Source organism: Lepidochelys kempii, chromosome 1 (assembly GCF_965140265.1).
Source record: "Lepidochelys kempii isolate rLepKem1 chromosome 1, rLepKem1.hap2, whole genome shotgun sequence".
NCBI classification, from domain to species: Eukaryota; Metazoa; Chordata; order Testudines; family Cheloniidae; genus Lepidochelys; species Lepidochelys kempii.
This window is the reverse complement of record NC_133256.1, coordinates 226,440,077-226,466,446: the sequence shown is the minus strand read 5'-3', so window position 1 is coordinate 226,466,446 and position 26,370 is coordinate 226,440,077. Positions and strand designations below refer to the sequence as shown.

At 39.2% G+C, this 26,370-nt stretch overlaps 1 protein-coding gene across 12 annotated transcripts in view; it reads right to left on the bottom strand.

Moving 5' to 3' along the window:
* PHF21B (PHD finger protein 21B) overlaps positions 1-26,370 on the bottom strand; it is a 206,940-nt gene that overhangs the window by 34,471 nt on the left and 146,099 nt on the right. For 11 of the 12 annotated variants that reach the window (XR_012155497.1, XM_073316272.1, XM_073316281.1 and 8 more), the window contains one exon: positions 8,304-8,396. The exons of the other annotated variant lie outside the window; for it this stretch is intronic. Coding sequence is in view for 10 of the 11 variants with exons in the window: in XM_073316272.1 (XP_073172373.1) it covers positions 8,304-8,396 (93 nt within the window). In the remaining variant the exon portion in view is untranslated. The remainder of the gene's footprint in view (positions 1-8,303; positions 8,397-26,370) is intronic. 12 annotated transcript variants of the gene reach the window in all.

Sequence of the window (26,370 nt, the reverse complement as noted above, 5' to 3'; positions counted from 1 at the left end):
CACTGCTCTGATGCCCCTTCATACTCCACCCTTTGAAGCTAACCCCCTAAGTAAAAGCACTACTCAACAGCTACACTAAAGGATTAAAAGATTTCTATTAAACTTCCACATAAAAACAAACGGCTACTGTATTATTGTAAAACTAACACTGTCAATCAGGAAGAAAATAAGTGGAGAATAAACTAGTGTAAATTGCTTGGCAACCCTGAGAAACTGCAGTTTAAATTTTGGCGATGGAAGTCAGAACTATTAAATAATCAGAGCAGCAATATTCTGGAGGGTACAACATTTTTATGGCAACTGACAAACAACAAAGTGGGAATTGGAGGAAGACAGAGGTGGGGAATATGTTGCTAAATACATGGACTGTTTCAAAAATATATTTACTGCTAAATATTAACACAGACTTGATGGTACTTGTACATACTACAGGAGGCATCACAGGTAAGGAGTCAAGAAATTTAGAAAAGGAGAGAAAAAAATAACAAATGGAATGTATGTTGTGAAGAGAACAGGTTGCAACTGATGAACACAATGCAATTAGTGTTTTTCCAAGAAAAACATTGTTCATTTAATACATGACAGCTGTCAAAACATTGTATGCGACTACCAGTACTAGGACCATATAGGAGAAGAAATGCACCTTTTCCTGCATATAATGATTTCAAATACCTATGCTGTTAGTGAATTTATATGGTGCCACAATAATGAAAATGTTTGATGTTAGGTGGTAGTATTCACGTATCCAAGGTATCTGTCACACTACCTGGCAGGAGAGTGCATTTTCCAAGCAGATGTTCCCAGACATGAGAATTCAGTATGTAGCTGTCTGCTTTTCATGCAATAACAGGAGGTCTGATCCTGTGAGATCCTCTGCACCTCCTGTGAATTGCCAACTCAACTCTCACTGATCTCAAATGGAATTGATGGTGCTCAGCTTCATATCAGGCTCTTGCTCAATATCAGGCTGCTTTTGGGGGTTAGTCACACTTTATTTTCACTTCACCCTTGCACTCAGCTTAAAAACAAAGACTCAAAATGGATTTAACAAAATTCACATGTCACAGAGGCAAAGTGCTTGTAGCAGAGGACAATTCAATTCTTAACGAGCTTTAGAGGATAACACTCTCCCAAAAAACAGCAGCAATGGCTGATAAAAATTAATGTAATATGGTCTAATCATACCCTTAGCTGGTGAAAAGGGATGCAATTTTATCAACTTCAGTGGTGCTGCAATTCATTTACACCAGCTGATGATCTGGCGCCATTTTTTTTTTTAAAGTCAATAGCCCTACATTCAGAAGTTTCACAGAAGGAAGGTCCTGCATGAATTTAAAAGAGCCTGGCATGCACTAAAATCAGGGTTTCCCCAAAAGCCTGAAATCTTGGTGTCCTCACCACAACACATACATAAGCACGTCTTTCCTTGAAAGCCTCCTCGAAATCTTTAGCTTGGTCTAAGATGGCAGCAAAATAAACAATCAGCATTCCCTACATAAAGTTTATTTTTCAGTCACACATGTAAGTGCATGTGACCACTGAACCAAACATATTTTTTCCTTTTCTGGTGGGGTTACACAGAAGAGCAGTTATTCTGCATGCCTCAAGGGACAATAAAAAACCTCTCGGTTTAGTGACTGTTCATTCCCAATACGGGGGTGACCTATTTTCTTGCTAGAAGGCTGATGGAAATCTCCTTAGAGTCCATCAATGCCACTGATGATACATTGGCTGCAGAGGTCACTGAAGAACAATATCAAGTGCCCCACTCTACTTCACAAAGGGGTGAGCAAGCTCTCTCTTCCATGCTCCCACTCCTTTCCAATTTGGGGAGTGGTTCAACATATTGTTTAATGGGTGAGCAATATTAAAATCCAGTGGATTGTATTACCATCTGGGTTTGATTTCCCATTTTGCTACTAACTAATAACTTTCCTGTAGTGAAAAGGGAGACTCAGATGATACCTCTGTTCAATTTCTAAGGCAGAGCTATTTGATTTAGTTTTCCTTCTCTAGGAGCAAGTCACTGCTAATGAAATCGAGGTGGTGCTGATAACTTTCATGCTAGAACTTGCTGCCACTAATTTTTTGTGACTGGGTAGTTGGCTGGTAAAATGAAGTCAGGTGGGAGTCCTGTCTTTAAAAATGCTTTTATTTTTCTTTTTCACACAAAACTATATTTTCATATGAACTTTCCAAGATTTTTGTTAATGAAGCGTACATTTTCTATCCAACTGTACTGCCTGTATTATTTGGCTTGGTACTGTCATTTTTTCCTGTTTCCTCTGAATTTTGTTGACATTTTAGATTGCTGTTTTTCTTTTGTAAAGTAGACAACTGCCATTACAGCTGCAAACTAAAATCAATGTCATTCCAAGTGTGATTGACTAGGGACTGAGGTTAACAGGGATTTCGGCTATTTTCTTCCTGAGGGTCAGATTCTGTCTTTGAATGCATAGGAAGGCCCACTCTGAGCCACACATATGCATCTGGGGACAGAATTTGATCCTTACTGTTTAGAGGTTATCAAAGCAGGTCCTTTACTGTATGCCCACATCAATACACCTAATTCTACATTCTTTAGTGTTATAAGTCAGTTCCCTTCTTGTTGAAGCACTCATCTTTGGTTTAGTTCAATTCTTTAAAAAAGCGTGTATTCAGCCTTCTAGCTGCATTAACATTCATACTTATTAAGGGCTACATTTTCAGTTGAACTTCAGCCAAGTTTCTGGCTGCAGGAGCAATATGTTTCCGTGTTTTCCTGCATGCATACAATTTGTGAATATTAAATAATACAGCATAGTTCTAAGTTTAGTTCTACACTGGTGGTTCTCAACTAGGGGTACATGTTAACCCTAGTAACCCAGGGGTTACGCAGAGGTCTTCCAGGGGGTACAACTCATCTAGATATTTGTCTAGTTTTACAACAGTCTACATAAAAAGCACTAGCAAAGTCGGTACAAACGACATATAGACAATGACTTGTTTATACTGTACACGGAAATGTAAATACAACATTTATATTCCAATTGTTTTTTATAATTATATGGTACAAATGAGAAAGCAATTTTCTATAATAGTGTGCTGTGACACTTTTGTATTTTTATGCCTGATTTGTAAGCAAGTGAGGTGAAACTTGGGGTACACAAGACAAATCAGACTCCTGAAAGTGGAACAGCAGTCTGGAAGGATTGAGCAAGCCACTGTTCTATGCCATACTGATTAAGTTACCCGAAGTTAGATTAGGCATCTCAACCTCCACTAAAATTCCAGCAAGTCTGTCTGGAATTACAGAGAGCATTATGTCCCAGAAAGCTGTGTGCGATCCCCTAGCAGGATTCTAGTCCTTTTCTCCTTTGAATTTCTAAGGATGATTTTATCCAATTCAATTATATCACACTTTGATTCAAACAGTGAAACACTATCTTCTCCTTGTTGCATAAGTACATTTCACATTTTATGCAACAAACATTTCTTTTGGTTTCCTTTCCTGTTTCAGAGTTTTCTTGAATTCTGATTTGTATTTAAATATTTTTTTTCACTCTTCTACTGTTTATGTTCAGCCCTCAAACATTATGCTTAAAAGTTAATTACTGTAGTGAGTTTTTTCTCACACCTCTTGAAAGAGTTCATTATTATGCAAACAGAGAGAGCCCTTACACAGACTAATCTGTAACATTTTCTCTTCTCTTACAGCCCCATCTCCTAGCTTGGGCTATGACTACACTAGACCTGTTTTCCCTGAGATTTCCCACTGTTGCTACCACTGGGAAGGCTAGAGCACGTAGAGCTTCTGAAGCTGTGGGCATTTTTACCACGGCATTGTCTGCCTCTGCTCAAAGAAGGTCTAGATGACATGGTGACAAAAGAACTAGTGGTCATTACAACCCTGTCTATATTAACTACTACTGGAGCTGCACCAGTGTTAGCAATGTGATGTTATTTGTACTGCATAGGCTAGGGAGCCCAATCACAGACCAAGACCACATTGTGCTGGGCACCATATAAACACATAACAAGACAGTTCCTGCCACAAGGAGCTTTCAAATGAATGATAGGCAAGCCCGTACTAAAATATACTTATTAAACATATCAGATACAATTCATATAAAATGCAAGGCACCAACAGTCATGCATAGTAACAAGAGAAATACACACAGAATGTATCTGAAGTATGTGTGCACTTGTTTCTCCACCTCCACTAATCCTAATGATAGGAGCACTGTAGGCCTTTGCTAGGATACTGTCTGCACTGTTTTACCAAGGATGTCACAAGCAAAGCACTCCCAATCCCTGCCTTCAACTAGGAGGTGGAAAAAGAAGTCAGTGAAACAGGACATTCATCTCAGAGTCTGATTCAGCTCCCATTCAGATAAATGAGAGTTTTTCCACTTATTTGAATAAGAATGGATTGGGCCCAAATTTATCTTAAATTGAAAAATAAAACAAAACTGGAGGTTTGATTTTAATGTCCCTACCATTATTGAAATGTTTATTTGAGGGAGTATATCACCTTGTAAGATTGCTCACACTTCATTTTAGTTGGATACAGTACTTCTTTAATTGTCACTTAAACGTCTGTGAAATTACCAGATTACTATTTTTACTCTAGTGACACACAGGAACACAGTCAGGCATAGGCAGCGCATGAGTTTTTCAATTGGGGAGGCTCACGGAGCTTCCCGTGAGTGCCGGAAGCTCCACAGAAGTGGGGGGGCAACCAGCGCTTGGACTGTGGCTCTTCCCCCCGAAGGCTCCAACACTCCCCTCTCCCTATGGCCCCACCCACACTCTTGCCCAGGCTCTTCCCAAGGTCCCACCCTCTCTCTGCCTCTTGCTGCTCCTGCTCTGTCTCTTCGCCTGAGGCCCTGTCCACTGCTCGCTCCTCTCTGCCCACTTCTCCCCCCTTCCCTGCTGCTTGCCAAATCACTTTTTTCCTGTGAGGGATGGGGGTTGGGAGGGAGGGAGCAGAGAGGAGTGAGCAGCAGGCAGGGCCTCGGGGAAGAGGCAGAGCAGAGGCTTGGCCTCAAGCGGGAGGTGTGAATCCGGGGAGCGTCCAGCTCTCGTACTCCCCGGGTGCAAAGGCGGCGGGCCAGCAGGCCTACGAAGGGAGGTGACCTGCATCCAGCCTTTGCTCCCTGCCTGGCCAGCCTTTTTATTTTGGGAAGGCTTAGCCTTCCCAAGCCTCTAATACGTGCCGCCCATGCACTCAGGGACTCCACTTTGCTACGTGCTGTAAAGAACACAAGAAAAAGATTTTTTTTTTTGTATTTTGTTTTAAATAAACCCAACCTGTGTTTCTAGAATAGAACAAAGAGTTCAGTTTAATGAAGGAGTGCATGTCATTTAACTGGAAATCCCTAACAAGATATGAAATGAGGAATAAGGGGGGTGTAGGGGGGATTAAAATTCCTGACATCCTAAATTATAGAAGAAATTTCCACACTTGTTTGTAACAAAAGCAAAATATAAGAGCTCTGCCAAAGAGGCTTGCTTTTAGTGTTAGTGAAGGCCTAAGGAAAAAACACTGTTTGTATTGTACAATGAATTTATAATATTGACTACCCCAGCCTAATCTTTCTACTTGTGAATGAAAAGGGAAGTTTTGAAAATGTCAAGGTTATTTTTATGACGGTTAGGAAACAAAGTTATGGAACTGCCTGTAAGCCTAAGGAGAGTGGGGGATGGACAGAATTGTTGCTGGCTGGAGAGAAGGGCATGGCTTGAAGAAGGAGAATTAGAAACTGTCAAAAGATGAGTAGGGGATCTGATAATGTGGTTCTATATAGACCTGGCTAGCTCATCTTGATTTGCAGTCTTTAGTTTTCACAATGATGAATTCACTATGTGCCCGTTTCTCATTCTAACTATAGTAAGTGTGAAAGCTGATGATTAATACTGCAGAACAGGTGATTGTTGTTCAGTGATTATAAAACATCAATGTATGAATGTCTGACTCAACACGCCTGAAGTCAAAAGCAGTGGTAGAAAACTGAATGGACTGAACTAATGAAAACTCATAATTCTTCAAAAGTAAACTATTAATATTGTCAAGAATAGTTAAGTGACAAGATACAAAGGATTCATGCTCCTCTCAGAAAAATGCAGAAAAACAGCTTTTTCTAATTCTTCAAGATCAAATGTAGAACTGAATGACAGTTTGTCTCCTTAAGAAGAACAGAACACTGATGACCTTAGCAGTGTGACATGTGTGATGCCATCACTGTCACCGTAATATACATTTAAGTCCCTGATACAGGTTTTCCAGCAGCTCTTCAACAACATCTTCATACATTAACAATCTCTGTTCATCTTTGACACCCCAAAATGGCAAAAATGAGTATGTGATTATGCCATAAAAGTAAAAAGCAAACTTAAACTTGATAAGGAAACTATAACCTTCTTTTATGCCTTCCACAAACTGAACAATGTGAAGAAACAATTGAAGTGCTATGTCCTCAATCTATTCCTCCAGACAGACTTTAACTTACAGATCTACTACTAAATGCACGTGAAGAAACAATAGAAAAGAATTAAAAGAACCAACGCTGATATTAATGTTACATGATTGCTCAGACATGAGAAATGACCCGCTAATGGCTACAGAGGGAAAAATGCATTTCCACTTACTGCTGTTTAGTCTGTATCTGAAAAGAAAACTGCTGAATATTGTAAGCAACTTGCTGAAGATGACATCCAATGGAGGTCTTTGCCATTTGCTCAGACAACAATAATACAATTAAAAAGATGGAAGAATTTCAGATGCAATCATTCTAAATCTGTGTGTTCTGAACACTATTTAAGAGAAAGTAAAGCACACCGTGAAAATTCAAAAATTCTGCTGCCACCCATAGCCTCCTAGTTGATTGTCTGAAAATGAGATTTACTGTAGCAGCTTCATAATGACACCTGAGAATGAATATCTGCATTTGCATCCAACTACCATAAGTATGCTGAAATTTCCAATGAGCATGAAGAGGAATTTTATCAAAATCAAGCAAGCATTTTACAAATAAAACAAGCATCTTACATAATGAGGGATTCTAAAGAGAGGCACTAACTTAGTAAAAAAAAACTTAGTAAAAGCAACTGAAGGTTTCAGAAGGACATGACTGATCAGCAGGCTGAAAAGTACTATCAGAATCTCAATGGAAATCTCGTTTGATGTAATAATGAATTCAAACCACATAAGGAAAAAAAATCAAAGAACAATTCAGGAGCTACTATGGAACCTGCCTATTACTTAGCCAGCATGACCGATTTCCAAATAGGTTGGATCATGGGTTGAACCCAGCACCAGAAGAAAAGGCCGAAATGTGACTGATGTAATGTAGTCCTGTTCCTTCCTTCTGTTCTAGAATGTTAAACAGAAGATCTGGATCTCTACTCCAAACGTTTTTTGTGAAGGAGATTAATTGTGTCACAAATCAGTCAATTAAAATGACAGAAAGTTGCAGGGAAGAGGGGGAAATCAAAGAAGCCTGGACAGTTGAGTTGAGAATTCTGTCAATTTTGAAAAGATTTTCATTCTTGTCCAGCCAGTTCAATATCAATAAAGTGTTCTCATCATATCTGGGCTTGTTCCGTGAAAACTCTGTAACTGGCTAGGTTCGATTAACTAATTTACTTGCTTTAAGTGTATGGGTCTCTAAGGCCAGAAACAACAGGTCTAACTAGTTCATAGATTCAGAATCTCTCTAGTTGTATCTTTTGCAGGGCTGGATTTACAATTTATGCACCCCTAGGCACAGCATCTTCAGCCCCCAACCCATCTCCCACCGCCTACAGCTGACCTTCATATTGCACACAGTTTTAGAGAGGTAAGATACCTCTAGAATGCCAGTGCCCCATGGCATGTGCCTACTGTGTCTAATTGGAAATCCAGCCCTGATCCTTTATTTTATTTACAGAGTTGTAAGCTTTTCATTTAGGACAATGTAGGCATCTTTTCAGGTTTGAGATTCATTTTGTATAGCATATTTATTGCTCATTTTACTTTTCCGTTTTCTTGGGGTCTTTCACTGTTTTCACCCCAGTGTTTCTCCTTCCCCCAGCCATCATCACACACTCCTAGAAGAAAACGAGTGGGTTTTTTTTTCAGCTAGGGAAATCACAACCATGTTGCTTAACCAGCACTGAAGCCAAGATGTTAGTAATTTACAGGTTCAGTTTTTATTCAGTCAACTGAATGTGTTAGCTGTAACAGGGCTGGACACCAAAGAGGCACATAAAAGACTAATTAAATATCAGATTTGGAGTTCAGTTCAAATAATTCCACAAAAAAATTGAAATAGTATTGTTACCTGAGGTAGCACTGCTGGTCCTTGTCCTGCCAACCTCTGCAAGGAGCTGACCTGAGGAACTTTAATGGGCACTGTAGTGATAGTTCCCAAAGCCTGTCAGAAGAAAATAGTTGAACAGGGTTTGAAACAATGGAGCTCTCAAAACTCTCCACAGACAGACTGAAACCTACCCAACTATTCCCTGTGTTTGTTATTCTTCTCTGTATTAACTCTCCGTAGTTGGGAGTAGCACACTGTAGCATTTCAGTCCATTTGGAACTCTCTCTCCCTCCCTGCTTCTGAGACAGAGAATTGTTTCACCTCTTTAATCTTCTCTTAAAAGCGTTCTTAATTATGATCTATTGTCTTTGTAGAACATTTTGCAATACTGAGTATGAAGGATTTGTCTTGTAATGCATACCATCCTAGTTATTTTAAAGGTATTTTAGTGCCCTGTCAAGTTCAAGGTTTGTTTGTGCAGTAGCATGTTTTCAAAAGTGATCCAAGGAAAAGAGATGCATGCTGCCCTCGTTTTTCAAAAAGTGGGGTTTAAAGATGTTACTTTACACGTTGCCAAGCTACCTTTAAAAGTTCAGTGAGTTTAAAGAGTATATTTTATTTTTACCATAAATATGAAATTTGGTATATGCTGATCTGTTACAGTCCCATCAAATCCAAAAGCAGAATGCAACCTCTGGAGGTACAATAGTGTATCAGTAATCTAAAACTGCTACAGGATACACTCGTTTTGAGTCCACATGTCAGTTGCCACTACTCAAACTTACTCTACCTATACATTCTTCTCTTATTTGTGTTACAATTGTTTCCAACATTTAAAAAAGACCTGACTCTTCATATAAACAAAGCCTTCATTTTAACCTATATGAGCTTTACTTCAGACATATTGGGTAACTGAGGTGATACTTGATACCCAGTTATTTTCTTTATGCTTTGAGATTGCAGTTGGTTATCAGTACGCTGGAGAGCAACATAAATTTCTGTGATGAGAGATTAGAAACACCCCTCCCTCTGAAATTTGTTTTGATTCATTCTTCTGCTCTCCTAACCCTACAAAAAAGTGGGGGTTTTCTCTATTCAGAAAAGATTAGAACTTGCACTGGGAGTGGTTGAGTCCTACAGACCAGTGGAGTTCACCAGTTTGTCTTTGCAGAGTCAGTGTTTCTGTAGTGCTCTCTCTCTCTCTCTCTCTCTCTCTCTCTCAATATTTCTGCAAGAACAAGTTCTTTTTGAGTACTACCCAGTAATGTCCCTCTGAAAAACAGCATGGCAGGCTTCAATGGTGCCTTGAGAGAAACACAGTGAGCTGAGTTTACATCTCCTTGTAGCAGTGGGAGTAAGTTGCACCTCCATGTGCAAGTGAAGACCTTTGCATCAGAAGGGGAAAGATCAGGCAGTGTTTTCACTGTAGTAATCCCACATCGATTACACACAGCAGCACCATTGGAGGCTCACAAGGAGAGGCTGTATTGTGGATTATCTGAATCACCACCTCCTTCAGCCTCCTTACCCAACCAGTGCTAGGCACTTTTGGTGTGTGGTGTTGGTCTCCTGCAGGCCCTGGGGAAAAAGGAAAATTGTAGCCACCTTTTACCATTGCTGGGGACTCAGCTCCTTCCTTTATGCCAGTATAAACTGGGAATGAGCGAGCCCAGCCCTTCTGCTCTCTAAGGTGAAAATGAAAAAGAACATACAACATTTCAAACAACCAAGAACGGAGGAGATAGTTTAAAGTAGCTACTCCCATACGATTCAGGTTCTCCCTCCACTCCAATCTTCTCTGTAGTTAGAATAATGAGGTTCCTTCTGTAGTATAATGTGCCTGTAGCAGGGTGGTCATTTACTGATGACCCCACTGTGGTCAGGGGTCACTCTGCAGGCATCTTGGCCCTTTAAGCCTCTCTTGCAAGCCTCTTAAGACCTTCCTAAAGGCTTTCAGGGAGATAACAAACCCCCCAGCCTGCAGCTGGTTTAATAACACACAGTTTTTAATAATCCTCAGGGTCTCAAAATAAAGTCTATCCCCACACAACAGTCCACACTCAGCTCTGGTGTCTTCTCTTACAGCCAGAGCTCTTCTTTTGTCCCAGTCTCTTCTTATAGTCTGTCCTCCCAGCTCCTCCTCCCATGAGCCTGAGTCAGCTGACTTGGGCTCTGAGATTTGGTGCCACCATTTTTTTATTGCAGTGTAGACATACCCTTGGTTTCAGGGTCTTCCCTGCAGGAGTCCTTCACACTCCCTGTGTCCCTCTACACTTTCCTGTGCTTCCCCCCTTTATTATAGCCTCCTGCTGCTCTTTAGAGGGCAATCACCTGGCCCTCTCTCAGGTGTGACACATTCTGTAATCAGGGTTGGCTGGATTCCAACTATGAACCACCTTGTTACAATGCCCAAATAGTAACCTAGAAACAGCTGGACATTCACAATTTATCTTAGACCACAGAACGTTTCTCTTCAAGTCATTGGTCAAAAATTATTGAACCCTATTGGCTATTCAGCAGCCTGGGTAAAATGAGTTAGTGGTCTCTGTTCAGTTTCTCTTGGTGAAGCATTCTCATTACAAAAGGCACTCTTGCTGGTAGTCTCACCAGACGGCTTAAGGGCAGAAAGAGTGCTACATTGCAGGTAGTACATTGGCTACAGTGTAGTACATTAGCAGGGTGGCAAAGGAAAGCTGGCACTGCTGCTGTCCATGCTGCACACTCTGTGGTCAGGGGATTTCCTTTCCCAACAGTGTTAATGTAGCACCTTCTGTGAGCATTAAATAGACAAGTTAAAAAGGAACCCATTCCTCAACAACTGAGTCTGATTATTCAGTGGTCTGAACCCTGAGTCATTTACACCACTGCAAAGCAATGCAAAGGGTTAAACACTACCCTTTTGATTTTACACCCACTTTACCCCCGTGTGAATGATGACAGAAGGTGCAGGGCAGCCGACCTGCACCCTCTCCACCAAAAATCTTGCTCATGACTGTTCTAGCATTTACAGTAAAGATGAAGAAATTCCATGATGTACACACACCCTCTACTAGTGAGTTAATATAAAAAGTCCCCCACTTCTCTGAACTGGAGTCAAAGTGGTTGCATCTTTCACTGTCAACTAATTTTAGATGTGCAGTTACATATACTGAAAACACACAGTAAACACACAACAAAAGGGTTTTCAGACTGCACAACAGTGCATCCCAGATTAGAATAAAAAGTGTTGCTAATGAAAGGATTGGGAATTGAACATGAAACAAGGAGTCCAATTAAACAGAAGTCATTTAAGAAATACTTGTCAACAAGTAAGATACTGTAAACAAAATTCCATATTGAAAAGCTCTTTCTTGCACTTCTTTAAATATATGATCTTAAAAACAAACAAACTTGTAACAAAAATTAGAGTTTTCCTCTAATCATATTCCTCCGAGAAAGGACCTCATCTTAACTTATGTATGCATTATAGTAGCAGTTCTGATACATTTACAACAAGGAAGATTGAGTCAAAAGTGGTACGGGGATGGGAGGAGAAAGGGGGAACTCCAGAAGCTACTTTGTACTATATTCTTAGTTCATTGCTCTGATATCCACGGATGACACATTTTGGCTGTGTTTTCAAATGAAGCTATCATTAGTCCTGTCACCTACACTCTCAAAAAATGCTCTAGATTTATTTCCCTGAAGAAGCTCAGAGTACTGCTGCTACCTCTCAAATGAATGAAAACAAATTATGGCACTCTTCTGTTATGAAATTTTCAGTACAAGAGATGCAGCTTAGGGTTTACCAACTTTTTGATATTAAAGAACTTCTGTTTTAAATATTTAAAGGGACATTGCCAGGGTAAATCTCACACGTGGAAGGTGGAAGAAAAATCCAAAATGTTCTTATATATATTTCTTATAGCATCAAGGAATACAAAAAATTGAGACAATTTTAAAAAATACAATTTACTTCTCACTATTTGTGCTGTTTGCTTACTATTTATCTCTCTTTGTCTGGACAATTAAAATAATTCAAGTCAGCACATTAGCAGAAGTACATGAATAATAAAGAATAAATACTTTGCACTTATTTGTAGTGCCTTTCAGCTAAGAATCTCAAACCCCTTTGCTAAGGTGGGTTAGTATTATCATCTCCATTCTGTCATGCAAGAACTGAAGGTCAGAGGCACAGTTAGGTATCGGGCCAAAAAGTTTGCCCACCCCTGTTCTAATCCCAAAGCCTCATTCACCTCAGGTGTTACTCCAGTTCCATGTTGAACACCTTTTAAACTGGAATAGCAAAGTCGTGAATCAAACTCTAGCTACCTGAAACAATGCCTCCATGCTGATTGGGGGATACAAAAACAAAAGGGGGAGATTTTGGTCACAGTTCTTATGGAAGTACTGAGGTTTAGGAGTGAGAGCTGAGATATGCGGCGATGTGGTTCATCTTTAGATTATTCCTGTTTCTCAGTAACGTAACTTGGTGCAGACCTGGAGTAAGAGTGGTGAATCAGGTCCCTTGCTCTCAGCTAAAAATATTCGACCACATTGTCTCCTTGAGGACTGTAATCAAGATCCTCCTCTCCACAAATGTGGATAACTTGTTTTTCCCCTTCAGAGATACCAGCTATCTCACAAGCAACCCATACGTTCCATGGTGAGCGTAGGTTGGGCTTAGCCTCTTGTCTCTCATTGCTGCCATTCTATCCCTTTCTTCCATTTTGGGCTTCTTCCCCCCTCCATTTGTCAAAAGAGCAAGCTGGTGCACATTCTTATAAACCTTTAATTAACAAGCTGAAAAGACATTTTTCTGGCAATGCCTGACCTTTAAGCACTTTGTATGAATTTATCGATACCAGCAGAAACAATAATTTAAAAGGTTATTTTATGAGTGCAGAATAGTTTATAGCAGCACTTTTGTCACGATAAATGAGTTTCTTATTACTACATTTACAGCTCTAAGCATTTTAATAAAAAAGGACCATAAAAGTCGAAGATAACTTCAAATCTCTCCTTTATCTGCAGTCTGTGAGGGTTTCTGGTGACCCCCTGAAATACCTACACTGCTATATACTTCTAGTATGTGAAGGGAGCTGGTAATGGAGAGAAGGTTAAGAATCCTTATTCATCTTACCTGAATTCTTTTGATTTGATATTACAGGTTTAAGCCAGATTTAGGGTCTTTTTTATTGAGAGAAACTTTTAAATACAGACAAACTAACTTACCTTTCACAAATATTTCCTGATATGGCAACCCTTATACTGAGTAGCACTTATCATATAGGCTTTTGTGCATGGGAATTCATCACCCTAGCCTATACATAGGGCACAGGGTGGACCCACAATCACTATCCTAGACCCTGGGGTGAAATGGAACCTCAAACCGTATGTCTCCCATATACTGATGTTAATGGATACACATGGTCACAGATCCTATGGTCACATCTCCAGCCTGCTTCAAACCCCCCCGGTGGTGTCCTACACAGAACAGAGTCCAGCTTTCTGGCTTTCAGGGAGGGTCTCCTTGCATGACCAGTCCACAGTTGCCCATACAGAGGAACCACAGCAAGTCCATTGAGTTGGTGACCTTCTGCAGCCTCTATATCCTGGGTAAATGACACCTACCAGCAGGCTTTAAAGAGGTATTAAGGAATGTAAGCAGCCAAAGAGAGTACTGAAAGGAGCTTATGCACGGGTCCCTAAATTAAGTAGAGCTCACTCAGTAATAAAATGACAACTCAAAAAAGCCACAGTAGGACACAACTGACTTAAAAAACAACAACAAAAATCCAGTTGCTCCTATGTAACCAAAGAATGTGCATGGAAAAGGACTAGGAGAAGTTTCCAAGAAAAGTTTGAAAACAAGTCATCTTGTTTTTAATCTAATACAACTGAGATAATTTAGCAAATAGTTGCAACGCTTTCATTTCCACTGCTGCTCTTGTTCTAAACAAATTACTTTCTCAAAGCAATCCATTCTCAAAAGCTTGGGAGATGTAAGCAGAGAGGAAAGGACAAGTGAAAGACAAAAAATATGAAAAGGGAAGCTACACAAGGGAGGGGAGAAAGGAATCAGAGAGATGAACAAAGGCTGAACAAAATAAGATGAAACAAGAGGACAAGCAGCCTGGTGGCAGCCAAGCAGTGCACAGACCTCCAATGTGGATGATCAGATTAAGCACCAGGAGCATGTTTTCACCCCAGATATCCACTGTGTGGTCTATTAGAACTCTGTTTACACTACTGTGTAGGCTTTTAGGTCTGCGACTTAAACACTGCTATGATCAGCACAAACTTCTTTATTTCCATGCTAAATGGTACAACCATTATATTGTAAAGTTTTAAATACATATATTATTAAAAGAGGCTTCAGGTTTTACTCAGTTTGGGAAACACTTATTCATGGAACCATCTCTAACTATTAATTGTGATATTTGGATCCATTATTAAAACTATGGGGCTGATCCTGCATTCATTGTAGAAGCACAACTGTTGTTGATTTTGAAGGGAGTTTTGGGTGTAAGAAAAACATAGGATCAGGTCCCAAGTGTATAATTATTAGTGGGCATGATTCTCTTCTAAATCCAGAATTATACAAGGGTAAATAACACCACTGAAATCAACAGTTACGTCGGTGCAAGAAAAGAATTAGGCCCATTCACTAACAAAGTTAATGACCATTTACTTTTCAAAGCCCTTTGCTACAGTGCATCAATAAAAACATATTTAATTCTATAGCATTTGGGATTGTTATATTTTAGGAAAATAATTTAATATTTGAGCTCTACTGACACTACCTTTTTATATTATTTTCAAACTATTTCATACTGAGTTCAATACTGCAGCAAAAATGCTGTGTTCCTACAATATATTATAGTATCACTAATCTTTTTTTAAAAGTACATATTCATCTCTAAGATCTACTCCTGCTTCCTGTCGCAAACAAGACACCTAGAGCTATTTTTTAAAAATGTTTTTGTCTGTTTTATGTTCAATATTGGCGACAACAGTTTTACAGAATGGATTTTTAATGTGGTAGTGACAGGGGAACCGATTGCTATGGCAACAGCAAAGATGAAAATTCTTAACCTGAATGGATATTCACTGAAGTAATTGCAGGTTTTTTACCCATTCTGCATTCATTTTACAACTTGAATGCAACATTCAACCTTGAGCTTGCTTTATATAAATGCCAAGTATTAAATGCAACCTTGGAGTTCATTTGACTTAAAATTTGCTACACCTGACTTCAATGATCGCTCATTGTTTCTAAGCTTGCTACTATACTCCGTTACCATAAACACTTGAATAGCAATTATTTTTTCATACCCTCCATCAGTAAAAACAACATATTTAAGTTCTCTGTGTGGCATACACACAAATATATTTTCTTTCTTTTCAGCAACCATAAAGATATTTAGTGTATATTTGGTATATGGACTGTAGTTTGACTGGGACTTCACAGAAATTTAAGAAACTGGTCCATTTTTTTTTTTAGAAGCCTAGAAATAATTGCTGTTTTCCCTTTTTGTTTTATCTCACATCAGCATTTTGGTAGGTCATGCTCTCTCACAAATTGAATTCACAATCTTGTAAATATGTTTGTATTTGTTGTGATACATATGTTTACTCAGAGGCTCAGTGTGCCCTATTGCTGGAACTAGGGGTGCTGTCGCACCACCTGACTTGAAGTAGTAATAACAACCCAAATACATGGTTTCCGCCTTCGGCACCTCCACTATAAATATTGTTCCAGCACCACCGCCCTATTGCATTATTTTGTAGTTTGAAGAATTAAAAAAAAAAGATAGGAAATGCTCTTGGGATTTCATGGATCACAAAAATACGAGCGGCAGAGGGGAGCAAAATGTGTCAGAAAATTTCTCTAACCTGCAAAGGGGCAGGGAAGGCAATATTGGTTCTCCTGAATGCTTACATTTTTCTAGACACTATAGATATCCACACATTATACCAGTTCTGTGGAGTCAGGGCTCCTGAAGCTTTGGGAGGGTATATGGAGCCACGGGTGGGAGAGGCCCTTAGTTGCTGCTGGTAGGGAGATCAGCAATAATTCCCTACCTTCATCTGACTTCTCACGCATGGAATGGGAAGTTTAGGGCACAGGCTAAATAAATGCAGTGTGTGTGGGGGGAGGTGGGGGGGTTGGAGGCGTGTTAGCCAATGGCAGCAAAACTCAGAAGGCTGGGACTCAGGAGACCAGCATGGAGGGTCTACTAGACCATCCTGAGGAGTTACCTGGGATCTGTAAAGTTGTCTTCTGCCTTCCTCTTGGATCCTCAGGATTTGTAGGCCACACCCTTTAATTTTCCTTCCTACCTCCCCACATCTCCCTTTCTAAGGAAAGAATAAGGCAGAAACTCAAAGAACTCTCTTATCAGTTTTAGCCCTGCCTAAACTTTTCCCCAGGAATGCAGCATGTGGGCCAAGAATTGTAGACAGCATTCTGTCAAAGGAGAGATGCAAAGAAAGGTCCATAAGCTTCTTGGGTTTCACAGTCACAAAGGATGCCTTTTATTTCAGGAGTAGATGATTATACCACATCTGTATTAAACCACTGCTTCCCTCTCGCCTATTAAACTTAAACTCTCCATGAAGTCGTTTACTGTTTAGTCCTTCTCTTTTAAGAGGAAGGACTGATGTCATTAAAGGGAATGAGCTAACGCTTTGCTCAAAGAAATTAAGCAGGACCCCGACTACTAACCTCATATTTGGCTATACTGAACCACATTATCCTGCACATATTTGGTCTGCAATTTGAAGCTTTGCACAGAAATCAAACTTAATTAACTAAGTCTCCACTTCCTGAGCAAATGAATGCAGTCTCACTGAGTTGCAAGTACAACATGCAGCAGCTGTGATCACACCTACAGTCTCTTGCTCAGCTGATTCCTAAGAGATTTGCTGTTTAACTACTAAACTGTTCCAGTTTTTTAATGAATAATGGCCTCAGATTATTTCCTCTTTGTTCACAGATTTTGTGGCAACTGTTTTGAAATAAGGAAACACACATATACAGTATGTATAGTGGACCTGATTTTGCCCTACAATCCATCTCCAGAGACAGCTTAGCCCTGCATAGTTGAATCTGGGGTGTAGGACAGACTCTATAGTAGCTCCTATGCCACCATTTCCCCTCTGCCACCACTGGCCAGGGGAGTCACTAGGGGAAGGGGCTGTAGTCAAAGCTTCTTTATGTCCTGTATATCTCCATCCACAGGTATAGCCCAAGAGGGCTGTTGCCAGCAACCATAAATAAAAAGAGCCTTCAGGTTGCTCTAATTCAGTGGTTTTCAAACTTTTTAGGTTGCGTATCCCTTTCCAAATAATGTAGTCTACACATACCCCCATTTGAGAAAGGGTCCTAATATAGCTAGGTTTAGATTGCCAAATCTTACTAAATAAAGTGCGTTGTCCAACACTACTGATGAGCGCTTGTGTAACCCAGTTTGAAAACCACTGCTCTAATTTATACCACCCATTGGCCAGACAACCACAGGACAGGCACAAAAGTGGCTTAAAGTTACATGTGCAGCCCCCTGCTTTGGGTTTTCATTAGCCATTCCCCATCCATTCTGGAGATTGGGAACATAAACACAAGAGTCTTGGGATGGAGCAATGGGAAGTAGCCTAAACTATATCCTATACCTATAGATGTGAAAAACGTTAAAATTGCAGCATTAAAATTACCAAAGTTCAGGAAACACAGAAATTAAAGTTTCCCAAAGCAAAGTTAATTTCGTAATGCAACACATCCTCTATGCTTCATAGAAAAATCGCTTTTACAAAATATCCAGTAATATACTAAGCCACCCAGTTAACCACAACAACAAAATACAGCAGACTGCTTTGGTACAATTTGGCTGAATTACGTTACTGTTGAATCCTTAACTTTTGTATTTCCAGTCTCTGATTGCAACTGTCCAACAACACTGAAGTAATAGTTATTGAAGCCTGGTCTACACCGGGGGGGGGAGGGGAAATCGATCTAATATATGCACCTTCAGCTACAAGAATAGTGTAGCTGAAGTCGACGTATCTTAGATCAAATTAGAATCACTTACTTCGCGTCCTCGCGACACGGGATCAACAGCCGCTGCTCCCCCGTCGACTCCACTTCCACCTCTCGCCCTGGTGGAGTTCCGGAGTCGATAGCAGAGCGATCGGGGATCGATTTATCGCGTCTACATTAGATGCGATAAATCGATCTGCGATAGATCGATCACTACCCGCCGATCTGGCGGGAAGTGTAGACGTAGCCTTAGTGTACTTACTTTTTCTTTAAAGAAGTGAATTTCATTACTGCAGAGCCAGTTAGCTTTAAAAGCTTATAAACTCTGCAGAATTTAACTCCAGATCTAGTTAAATTAACTGAATGAGAGCTCAGCAAAAATGGGGCTGCAAGATTGTGGAGCTTTGTGCAGGGAGCAAGCATGCTTCACCACAAAATAAAATAAAATTCATTTCAGAGTTATAAGCATGTGAAAATGGGCATAATGGAGCCTCAGTTTCCCAGTTGTCCCAGGGACAAAAGCAAGAAACCCCCTGGCTAATAAGGAAGAAAAAGTAAGTCTCTCCTACTGTACTTCCTAACCTACTGCATTTATTTTAGGCCATTAGCAGAACAACCCAAACAAAACATAAAACCCACCACAGGCTCCTCTATGTCAGCTCCCAGACCCACCATTTAACTGCAGCAGTTATAAGAAAAATGTAAGAAGTCCAAAATACAGCATCATCCCCTTTCTCTACTACCTGGGCAAGGTCGGCTTTAATGATTCCTAGCTGACAGGTTAACAAGGTCCACCTGCCAAAACAAATTCATTTGTTTAACTCCTGCTGGTCCTAGATAAACCCCTACAGAACAGGCAGGTGTATTAGGATATCTTTCCAGGGACTAGCACTGGGGCATTCTCAACACAAAAGGATTCCTTCTCTGAATGCTGAAGGACCAGTGAATCCTGTGAAGAGGGGATATAATGGAAACCATTTTGCAACCTTAACTATAGCAATTGCTACTGAGTCACCACTATAGCAAATAATTTTGGTCACACTTTATATTAAGGGTTTTTATTTATAAAGGTTTAATACATTATTAATAGATGTTTCAATAAATGGTTAATCAACTGGTAGAGTCTAATAGGTCAGTAAGTGGCTTAGAACCATACCTTCTATTGACACACTTGTAGCCACCTCTACCACATATTAATGTCTGTAACATACTTATTACATAAGCATTTATAAATTATTTAATTATATTCACTACTATAGAATAATTTCTAAACTATTTATAAATGTATCCTTAGTATAAAACGTGACTATAATTTCTGCTTTTTTGGGGATCTAATTTCAAAATCAACACCAAGGTCTCATCATGCATTCCTCACTCAAGACAAACTACTACTAATTTCAACTGAAAGTTTTCCTCAAATAATGATGCCTGGGCTAGACCTTGAAGTTGCTCTGGGTTTTACATAAAAAGCTAGCCTTATTCCATATGTCCCTGCCTAGCCCATGCTTTACAGCATATTCAGTTAGGTCCCAGTCCTACAAACTCTTGTGCACATGAGTAACTTTACACATAAGTAGTCCCATTGACTTCAGTGGGACTATTTATATATGTAACGTTAAGCAAGTGCTTAAGTGTTCACAGAATCAAGAACCTAAATTTGCTATAACTGAAGGAGATTAGGAGAAAATATTTTCTCTGTTTTCAGTGTATTTATTTTGTGAATTAGATCAGACTAGACAGATAGTAATCTTCCTGTATGGTCAGTCATTCACTTTCCTTTTTTAGGCTCCAATAGTGCAATGAGATCCAGAAACACAGAACCCTTCACCTCCTCAAAGCCTCACTGAATTCAATGGGTATGTCTACACTGCATCTGGAAGCGAGCCTCCCAGCCCAGATGCACAGACATTCTAGCAAGGCTCATGCTAGCACAAGCTCCACTAGCATGAGTCTGTGGACCTGAGCTGGGAGGCTTGCTCCCAGATGCAGTGTAGACAGGGCCGTCTCCAGTTACCAACAAAGGAAGCAGACGCTTGGGGCGGCCAACAGAAAGGGGCGGAACTCTGTCAGTTATTGGGATGGCACATCCGGGTCTTCGGTGGCAATTCGGCGGCGGGTCCTTCATTCACTCCCTTTCATTTCGGTGGCACTTCAGCAGCAGCTCAATCGGGTTTTGGTTTTTTTCCCCACACCGCTTGGGGCAGCAAAAAAGCTGGAGCCGGCCCTGAGTGTAGACATACCCAGTGTGGCTCCTCATAGATTCATGCTGGGGTCCTTCTGCACAGAGCTCATTGCAGGATCTGGGTCTAAATTTTATTGGTGTTTCCTACTGCAAAAAGGGGAGATAAAAGGTGTTTTTTTATTTTTAATTGGACAATAGGATGATAAATCCACAGTAACTGGCAGGGGGATTTAAGAGCAGATTCAGTACCTGAAACTATTGTTAATTTTTGTTTATTAAACTGACATTTCAAGCTGACGGTGCCACTTTAAGGTCAGGGATCATACCATCCCATTGACTTTTACTCAGAAAAACTGATGACAGGACATGGTCCATGGTTTTCAATTTTATTCCACCTGCAAAACTGAAAAGTCTGTATATTCTATTATTTTTTTCAATTTTAGTTTTAAAAAAAATTGAAAAATGAGAAAATAAGATTGAGAAAATGCTTAAAAATTGGATTTTTTTTGTAATATAACATTTTCTAATTACAGCTACAGCCAAGTAAACCTGTTTACAGTCAGCTGGTAAATTGGTGGTAAAAGTATTAGTGATGTGATTACATAGTCCTTGACCAAATTCTGCTATCAACTACTTTGGTGTAAATACAGCATAACTCTACTTGACTTCAACAGAGTTACACCAGATGTACACACATGATGTATAGAGGAATTTGCCCCATCATGTGTGACTAGTGAAAAACATTGTGACATGTAATTCATTAACATACAGCGAAAGAGAAGACAGAAAATCAAGAAGCAGGATAATTCAAGTCTAAGTAATAATTTGTCAAGTCAGAAAGAATTCTTGGACTCTGGCCAGATGAGTCAGGATTTGATCTTCTACCTTTCAACCCTTGAGAACAAAGCATAAACATTTTGAGCCACTACATTATCTACTTTATCTTTAAAGTCCACATTTACAATGCAGATAAAGCAAAACACTAGAAGTCCCATCTGTTCATGGTGGTTGTTGTGGGTTTTTTTTAATCATACCAACAAATGTAGCTAACATAAAATATTAAAAGTTACACAGTTTGATGGAATACAAATTATTTCAACTTTTAACACTGCTATGTATTTTGAAAAGAGGGCTACAAGAGAAGGTAAATGCAGTAATATTACATTATGAATTAGACTCTGTAAGACCTTGGACAGAGTAGTGGGATTCTAATTGGGCAATCTCTAATTGATTATAGCCTATGGTCTTCTAAAACTTTGCCTTCCAGCATCCCTCCCAAACTTCTACAGGCTTCTCATCACTATTATGCTAGAATAGCTGTCTTTTTAATGTTTCTTTCCTTTTTGTTTAATGAATGTATTGATCCTTGAAAGAGAAATGCAGATCACATTAGATTAAGTGGTTTTTTACATAACTAAGGGATAATAAGAGTGCAGGTAAGGAGAATTTAAATCACCACTGCCACACTTCAGCAAACTTTAGAAAATAAAACACAGAATATTTTAGAAAATATATGTTACCTGAACTTTATCAACTATCATGTAGTCTTTGGCATCATCTTTTCTATCACTGCTAGTTCAGTGATCTTGCATTTAAAATTAAAGCTATCTCCTCTTGTTGCTTGATTCAATAAGCAATACAACAATCAAGTGTTTGTAATATCACAATCCATCACCATGGATGCAAATTTTCATGATACAGACACTGGATTGTGGTTTTGTTTAATAAAAGCAAACACAAGTACTAGGCTAAGCAAAAAGAAGTTACAGAAAAAGTTGTTTAATAAGGATCTTGCTAAGAAAAACAAATGGTTTCCATTAACTTCATGTCTTTTATAAAATAAGTTGGTATGTTTGAATGTCTTATGGTCCATGAATCCTAAGATAAAGAAGGATTCAAAATTTGAATACAGAGCTAGATTCTTGCCTTCAATGGGCAAAGCTCCAAAGGCAACATTTGGCCAAAGAATGAAAAAGACCATTTTATTATCTATGCACTTCAAGGACATAGGCCACAACCCGCAAAGCAATTAAACATGTGTTTAACTTTAAGCACATGAGTAGACACACTGACTTCAGTGAGACCACTGACATGTTCAAAGTTGAGATAACATAAGGGTTAAGAGCCATTACCTCTCTTTCTATAAAGGAAAGTAAATAATTTGTTTCAGTGCTCATTTATTTTAGGTTGATCTTGTCATTCACCTACAATTGAATTAGGTATGGTCTTAACAACAATCAAACAGATAAGCAACCCCCAAAATAATAATCAAGTTTTTGATTCTCCCCTCACCAAAAATAAATAGCTCCCATTGGTGTCAATGGCATTTACTCCTTTCCAGTGGGGGAAAGAATTGGGTCCCAAATCAGCACTTTAGGCAAGATTTTCCATAACTGGCTCTAAACTAGGATAACCTGAGAGACTAAATCTCAAAACAGCAAAGCCCTTAAGCATTCCTTTAATTTTAAGCACATGATTAATCACATTGAAATCAGCAGACCACTCACACACTTAAAGTTAAACATGTGATTAAGTGCTTTGCTGGATCGCAGCCTATCTTCCTGATCCTGCTCCCACTGAAGTCAGTGGTAAAACTCCCACTGATTTCAATGGGAACTTCTGCAGTTCTTCATCAAGTATAATTTCCATTGACATCAAAGGGAGCTAGGAGTTATGCTCAATTTAGGACTACAGAATTTGGCCTCATTTACTGAAAAACCTGATACTGAAGCCTGTTTGTAAAAAGTTCAGGAATTTTTACTTGCCTTACATTACATCGTACCTGATGCATATTTAAAAGGGGAATTTCAATTTTCATACTAATTCAATACTAATTCAATTAGGGTGAAATTCACCTCAGTCCAAAAGGGCCAACACAAGTCCTTTGCATCTTCAGGATTTAAGTGCTATTTAAAGTTTGCTCTCTGCACAGGAGTGACTTGAACGGGAGCAAGATCAAGCCCCAAAGTAAAAGCAAGTAAACCCAACACCCCACAGTTAGATAAGAGGAACAGACCCAAGATAAAAAATAATTAATTAGTAGATAGTCCTTCCCTCCCCTCATTGCTGCAATTTTATAGACAATAGGTATGTAAGTATAAGAAAGCACACAGCCGCTTACTAACACTCTCTCCTTTTCACAGACACAAAATGAAATATATTTGACGAGTCATTGATTCTTTTAAAAAGTTGGACGAATCAGGGTGGTTACATTTGATATCAGTTCAGTCTCTGCAACTCACATTGACCAGCAAAGCAGAAATCCTGCCCACATCACAAAAGACACTGAAAGTAAGCAATACCTAATCCCTCTTCCTCAAGAGCTACTGAATGTAGGATAAATAGAAACAACAAATAGAAATATATATTATTAAACAGCAGGCAACCATGAAAATAATCCTTACATAGACACCGATAGAATGCTTGTGGATGAATATATGCAATGGGCTAGATCCTCCGGTGGTGTAAACTGGTGTGCAGCTTTGCTACAATTGATGAAATTTTTCTGATTCTCACCAGGTGACAGATATTCTCTCATACACACACATTTTTAATTGGCTATTGTGTAGAAATTTAAATTGAGTTTATAAAACGGTTGTGATACAAAGAAAAAATAACTGAACTAACATCAATAACTGCTAATAAATATTAATATAACATCACCACCACTTTAACTGCAGTGTGAAACCAGTTTATTATACATAGATGAAATCAAATTGCTGCCTTTATTACTGTCAGGAATGACTTCTAAGATATTTCCATAAACTACTTGAGTATTCATCAGCACTGTGTATTTACAACATACAATGTCTCTCTCTCTCTCCGCTATTTTTATACAAAATAATTTAAGAGCAGTATTTTCTGGTATAGTTTTCCAATTAATTTAAATATACACTCAAATATACAGTTAGAGCACAGTGCTTTACAGCCATACCCATTGCCAGTGCTTTACATAGCAAGGCAGTTCTAAGAGCTACAGGAAATGTTATCATGTTTGTGCTTTCAACATGTACATTGGCATCCTGAAAGATGATGAATAAGTAGCCTGCAGTCCAATAATATATGCCTGGAGTCATGCATTCAAGTTCATATGAATCACTCCACTGCCCCACAACCTCCACCGATAATAAAAAAATCCACCTTTTGACGATAAATAGAACTAAGACAGTTGGCAGTATTCCAAAGTCTTTCATTTTCTAAAGTGGTGCCTTTATTAAAGTAATAGTGCATGTAGGATAAGTGGATGTTTTTATGTATCCTGTAATTTAGAAAACCTAAGACATTATTTTTTCCCTGATCATCTTGCATTATTACAAACTGCACTTCAGCCAAGAACCACACAGTTCTCAAATATTCTATCCATCCCCTTCCATTCTTGCGCCACAGTTTTAAATAGAACTAACTTGAAAATTCTGACATTTTCAGGAATGCTTGCCTGGTAATTTACATGAGGCACAGACAGCCTCCAATTACAATGAAACAGCTACAGTATATTACCACTTTTTAGAGCATTTTTTGGTTTTCTAAAGTAAATCAAAGCTCTCCGTGAGGTTTTTCAAAACAATAATGAGCTATAAACTCAAAGCATTTGAGCAAAAGACTGTGAACTTTGTTATGTGGATGATCTTTTATATATATCTAGTTATATAGATATATAAAAAATACCACACACACTTCCTGGGAAGAACACACTAAGAAAATTTGCTCATTTCTCCCTACATTTTCTTGCTCAAGTTATTTGTAGATTAAAACACCTCTCTCTGGTTACAATCTGAGTCCATTCCTGCATGCCCTGTGCACTGGAAGTCCCACTGACTTCACTGGGAACTGTGGCTGTGTATGGAACGCAGAATTGGGCCTAATCAGTCTTTATTCAATCCTTGATGTTAATGGGAGTTTTACTTGAGTAAAGACTGTAGGATATGGTCCTCCAAGGGCTATGTAAATACATCACGGACTCTCCCTTCCCCACCCTCGAAATGCAGACTGGGAAAAGCAAAAGACCATACACCTTGGATATACTGACCAGATAGGCCTGTCTGGGGTATTTAAAAGGAAGCCATTTATAGTCAGGAACCAAAAGTGATTATTCTGAATCTGACATTTAAATGTCCTATCAACAGCAACTAGCATTGCTGACTGGTTTAATTAACTTGAAGGATATAATCTTATGCTATATTAAAAAATACATATTTTAAAGTGTCATTTAATTATACAGTATAGATCAGAGGTGTGGGGCCTAATCCTGTCCTCAGGTCCATATATGTAAATCTGAAGTAAATTCATTGACTTCATCAGATTAATCTGCATTTACGCTGATGTGAACGCAGGCAGAATCTGACATAAGTACTCTATAATCCATTATCTTAAATCACCATGCTCTTTTCAGCTTTCTGTTAAAACAGTGGGGAAGGAATTTGAATTATGGAGTTACGGAATTTTGTCCTGGTTCAATAGGGTTTAAGATCAACATCACAACAAATGTTCTTTTTCATTTGTTTCATTGGGTAATTTCCCACCCCCCACCCTTATATTTACTTTAATGCTCCTCAAACATGACATGGGAACACATTTGCATTAAAGTTATCAAGGTGACTGTTGACACAAGGGACTGAAGATGCGATACTGATTCTTTCCGTTCTAGGACAACTATCTGAAGGGGGGTTCCAAAGAGGATGGAGCTAGGCTGTTCTCAGTGGCGGCAGATGACAGAACAAGGAGCAATGGTCTCAAGTTGCAGTGGGGGAGGTCTAGGTTGGATATTAAGAAAAATTATTTCACTAGGAGGGTGGTGAAGCACCGAAATGGATTACCCAGCGAGGTGGTTCGGACATCCCTTAGGGGAGGATCTATAAATAGAAAATCTCTGTGTCCTAGTGAGGATGAGA